Here is a 5,636-nt window from a genome sequence, read left to right on the forward strand (position 1 = left end):
AAAATAATTGCTTTCCACAATTCGACGGAGCCTACAATAACAAATCATTATTGTTAATTTGGTATTGCAGCGCGGGCGCACTTATTTATATATATAATTAATTATTATCTTTTACAATTTTTAAGAATAAAAAAACATAAAAGGACAAATTAAAAAAAGATTTTCAGTAAAATTAGGAGTTTTGTAAAAAAATATGTGTATTGTATATTATTGTGAAAAATCATGTGTTAGCAAATGAAAGAACAACTCATGCGGCGGCTTGTACACAGTTAGTTTCATATATGTGGCAAAGGACGATCTTACTTTATTATGTTGTTGCTGCTGGTCCATGTTACGTGTACTTTGAGGTTAATTTCTTTTTCATTCAAACTGAATTATTCTAGAATTTAGCCTATATACATTATTGTTATATAAAGTGAGATATATTAATTTATACAACTAAATTATATAAGTCATTAAGTATTATAGCAATGCATAAGTAATTATGAAATGAAAAGCTTTCATTTATTAATATTTATAGAAGATTAAAATATTGTATTCAATTTAAGATGAATTTTTAATATGACTAATTTAAGTGATTGTGGATTTTTTTTTTATAATTAGGAAGAAATAATTGAGGAAATTTCCTTGATATTTTTTGCATTTAAATGAAGACTGTTTGGGCTGTGTATTAATATATCTTTCTGCATTGACCCACTTCTCTTCATAGGTATAGAGAGAGAGAGAGAGAGGGAGAGGGGGGAGCACTGGAGCAGCAGCAGGCATATCAATGATGATCATAGCAAGGAGGTCATCATCACCCCTATCTGATCTTCTATTTCTGAGGAAGTATATCTCATCTTTCTTCCTAGGTTGGTTTTCATGGTACCCTCATGTTGCCTTGTTAAAGCACAACACTGAGGAAAAACACCTTCCACTTCCCCTCTAATTTACCCTCTTCATCAATTCTCATCCACAGCTTCACCATCAACATCACCACCACCTTCACCACCACTCTCATCCAATAACCACCTACCCTAATCCTCCTATTTCACTTATCTTCCATTAAGGTAAGATCTTCCACTTTTTCAATTGTTTCACTTTCAAACAAGCAAAATATATATACTCACAAGTCATGAGCCATACACATACACACATAAAATTTCATTTTTTTGCTTTCTAACTATATTGGAGGGGTTCTATTTCTTTGTTTTATTGTAGGATAATCACATCCCTTATAAACGGAAGGTGTTGCTGGGGACATAGATTATAAGAAGAAGTGAAAACAGTATTTGAGTTTAATTTCATGGCTCGGCAATTGTGTGAAGACAAATCCAAGGACATGGGTTCATCAACTGGGTTGTTCTACTCAGATGTGTCATCAAACAGCCCAACTCTCCAACCCCATCTGATGAACCACATCCAAGGCTTTGTGACCGACCCAGAGATGTTCAACCTCACCACTGGCATGGAGATGATAGGGTTTTCCAAGAACCTCCATCCACACAGTGAAAGCAACGGGGTCATGTGGAAAAGTTTCTTCGGCAAATCAAGTCAACACGCGGGTCCTTCCTCTTCCAAAACTATGAACGACTCTTCTTGCAATTTTTATAACCAGCATGAGTATAGTAATAAGCAAGACTTCACATCAGGGATTTCTGAAACAAGCAGCGAAAATTTAATAGTCGGTGGTGCCCATGATTCTGCCCCGTGGCAAGAGAACAGGTTAATGCTTGATGATTCTTCCTTAAGGTGCGTGTTCCCTTGTGAAGGCAACGAAAGGCCTAGTCAAGGCCTTTCACTCTCGCTTAGTTCAACCAACCCTTCGAGTATTGGGTTGCAATCTTTTGAGCTACGACAAACAAACCATCATCAGCATCTTTCTGATTTTGTTTCAAGAGAGGGGTATTTTGGAAAATCAATCAATGCTCAACAGCAACAACAAATGTTGCAAGACGGGTATATGAGTCCTAACAAAGCTGCAAATATTTATCAGGGGCATTTTCTAATCAAGAACTCCAAGTTCTTGGTGCCTGCACAGCTCCTTCTGAACGAGTTTTGTAGTCTCGGAACAAAGGAAAATGATGTGCAAAAGCAGAAGCACTCTCAAAAGAACAAGTGGGAAGAGGGTAACAACGGTGGCGGTTCCTCAAAGAACCATTCTCTTAGCTCTCTAGAGTTCGTGGAACTGCAGAAGAGAAAGACAAGGCTGCTCTCGATGCTGGAAGAGGTACATATGTTTCAAATATTCTTATTTTTGTTTGGCTTCATTTAAGAGATGAGTTTGTACTTGGCAAGGAAATATCTTTTGAGTAATTGTTCCACATAACATGGAAAAAGTGAGTAAAAACCATGCATTTACTTCAATTCAATTACCCGTCACAATCCATGTTCTTAACTTTTCGTTGGTGTGGTTGATGGGATTGGGGTCTTTCCACTTTGATTCGTGAACTAATTAAGCAGCTGGTGCGGGCCTTTTCGTCAATGCAAACTCGTGACAATTCAGCCTTTTTATTTATCCTCACAACCAAACCCCCTAATGTTTTGCCTTTTACCTTTTCTTAGCAACTTCGCTTTCATTTTGTTTGTGTTACTTTAATGAAAATCTTGCAAAGATTCATTCAATTCCGAGGTGGCTGTAACTTTCAAAGTGAAATTTATATATTACTTTTCTTTCACTTGCTCACGCTTTTTGTTGTGAAGGTTGATAGAAGATACAAACATTACTGTAACCAAATGAAGGGTGTGGTCTCCTCCTTTGAAGCAGTGGCGGGTAACGGGGCAGCCACAGTTTACTCGGCTTTGGCTTTGAGAGCCATGTCTAGACATTTTAGGTGTCTGAAAGATGGAATCATGGACCAAATTCAAGCCACCAGAAAAGCTATGGGAGAGAAGGATCCCGTTGCACCAGGCACAACAAGGGGCGAAACACCAAGGCTTAAAATAATTGACCGATCACTCAGACAACAAAGGGCCTTTCAACAAATTAGCATGATGGAAACTCATCCCTGGAGACCCCAACGTGGCCTTCCCGAACGATCCGTTTCAGTTCTTCGGGCTTGGCTTTTCGAGCACTTTCTTCATCCGTAATTCCTCTATACTCTACTATTATCCTCTTCTTATTTTATTCACTTCATTGCTGTGCATATATGAGGAAACTGAGTATAAAAAGTAAGCTACAGAATAGATTTTGCAAAGGAATCAATGTTCTCTCCAAATCAATAGACGAGAACAGCCATTGGCAGTTGATGGTGGCACAGTGTAGAATCTGAATGAATGATTCGTGCCCGAGTAAAAAACCACGTGAATTGAAATTAAATTTGGTAGCTTCTGTGCATCACCATTGAGATTCCATGTTGTGGTATTTTGTCAGTTTATTTTGAACGATTTTTATTTTTGTTTTGTACATTAAATTATAATCACAATGTTTCGAATTGCCTCTTTCTCTCAACCACTACGTAGGGCCCGGTTTGCCCCACCACAGTTATCTCTAATCATTAATCAATTAGTAACTCCTACGTGCCATCGAAGGTCACATGTAGTGTTAATTAATGGTTTGGGTGAAAAACCTTTGCAGGTACCCAAGTGATGTCGATAAACACATCCTAGCCCGCCAAACTGGTCTCTCCAGAAGTCAGGCACGTGTACATATATCTTCATTCATTTGCATTTGAATATTAACGTTAACGTAACTAAATTAATCGTTGCTGTTACATGCACGCAAGTTGAAAGTTGAAAATGAATAGATCAATTAATTAATATGGTTTGGTGACACCGACACGCGTGGAATTTGGGAGCAGGTTTCGAATTGGTTTATTAACGCCAGGGTGAGGCTGTGGAAGCCCATGGTGGAGGAGATGTACTTGGAAGAAGAGAAGGAACACCAAAACGACGTAGCATCGTCGGAGGGAGGAGGCGCCAATCCCGAGGGGGATCAAAACGCGCCACGCGAGGATCAGAAGCCGACGCAGGCTCGGCTCCTCCGAATTGACTCGGAGAGCGTGTCGTCCATGGTCACCAGCACGGACCACAAAAACGACACGAAAAGCGGCAAAGGCCTCCAAAACGACAACCAATTGAACGACAGCAGCCATCCCGCGGAGGCGTTCGGGTCGGTGGAGCTTGACTTTTCGTCGTACGCGCAGCACTCCTCCGGCGTGGTTGGTGGGGGCGTGTCGTTGACGCTAGGGTTACAGCAGCAGGGTGAAAGTGTGGTGAGTTTAGCGTTCCCGCCAGCGACTCAGAGCTCGATGTTCTACGCACGGGACCAGATAGAAGAGTGTCAAACAGTTCAGTACTCTCTTTTGGACGGCGAAGGACAAAACATGCCGTATAGGAATCTCATGGGGACACAATTGCTCCATGATTTGGTATGATATCATCATTAATCAAATTATATACTCTCAATTCAATCATGGAGGACGTGGATTTAGATCTCACGTAACTAAGTATATGCTAGTAGTATTTGTGAAATTAGTTTAAAGTAGAAGGATTAGTGTTCATCTTTAGTTAATTAACTAGCTTTTATATATATATAGTACATAGTTAATTATATATATATAGAATTTCAGCTACACTACACTTGTAGTTAGATAATGTAAACTTTGAACAGGCATTGATCACGAGCATGCCTCCTCTATTTTGGAATTTGAATCTTCAACTGGTTGATTCAAGATTATGTATATGCTTGATTAATGTTGTGAATGTAGTTTTTTAGTTGTTTTTATGAAGGTGTTTTTGTTGATGGAAAATAAATGAATTTTTGGATATTTGTAGTTTATTGACGAAAATAAAGGAATATTGTAAAAGGACAATAAATGATTTTGGGTTGGATGCTAAGAAGAAGAAGAGGTGGAAAAATATCAAAGATAATTTGGAAGGGTTGTGTGGTCCCTTGTTCACTTCATGGAAGATGTACAACTTCTGGTGCCAATAAGAATTGGTTGCTTTATGATATATCTGTTTTATGATTGGTTCAACGGTGCCCCTTCTTTTTCGCCATTAAAATGATATCTTTACAACAGTGTAGGAGGCACTAGCTAGGGTTTTTTAAGACCAGATGCATCATGCATGCTCTTTAATCACTGCAACTTGTTTTAAAGCTTCATCATCGATACCCTTTCTGCACTCGTCTTTATTTAATTTCCTTCATTACTCGATCTTATTATGCCATGATAAATCTGGTGTGTATACTACATTTTCTGTTTTAATTAACAATGCTCGAAGATGCAAAAGTTATAATTAGTTCCAACTTCTATCTGGATTTTCATGTCAGATGGCTCTCTAACAACGGTTACAAGTTTTTGTTTCAATAAACCTTTTAAGAAATATTATAGGAAGAAATTGTAAAATAAATTAACTTTTAATGTACTCAAATTCATTTATTCACTTCAAGTTTTATAAAAATTCTTACGTTTAGTTTTATTAAAAGCCATCTTTTTTTATTCCTTATATATAAACACATGTATATAACACTAAAAAAATTATTAAATAAAAATTAATTTTAAAAACAAAAATAATTAATTATTATATTGATTAAATTAAATATTATTTTAAAATATTCAAAAATAAAAAAGTTTTGATATATTTTTGTTATGGTTGTGTTAAGACAGTGTAATGCAATTTCAATCTTAGTTAGAAGTTAATTATGTTCATTG

The 5,636-nt window shown here is 37.3% G+C and overlaps 1 protein-coding gene across 1 annotated transcript; it reads left to right on the plus strand.

Annotated features, from left to right (window-relative positions):
• The first annotated feature begins 672 nt into the window (after window positions 1–672).
• Window positions 673–4,683, plus strand: LOC137812668 (homeobox protein BEL1 homolog). The gene is made up of 5 exons (XM_068614816.1): window positions 673–1,049; window positions 1,201–2,209; window positions 2,683–3,065; window positions 3,557–3,617; window positions 3,780–4,683. The coding sequence occupies exons 2-5, from the start codon at window positions 1,286–1,288 to the stop codon at window positions 4,353–4,355; spliced, it is 1,944 nt and encodes a 647-aa protein (XP_068470917.1). The 5' UTR covers window positions 673–1,049; window positions 1,201–1,285; the 3' UTR covers window positions 4,356–4,683.
• Window positions 4,684–5,636: the final 953 nt, after the last annotated feature.

This window comes from Phaseolus vulgaris, chromosome 2, assembly GCF_000499845.2.
Source record: "Phaseolus vulgaris cultivar G19833 chromosome 2, P. vulgaris v2.0, whole genome shotgun sequence".
Lineage (NCBI taxonomy): Eukaryota > Viridiplantae > Streptophyta > Magnoliopsida > Fabales > Fabaceae > Phaseolus > Phaseolus vulgaris.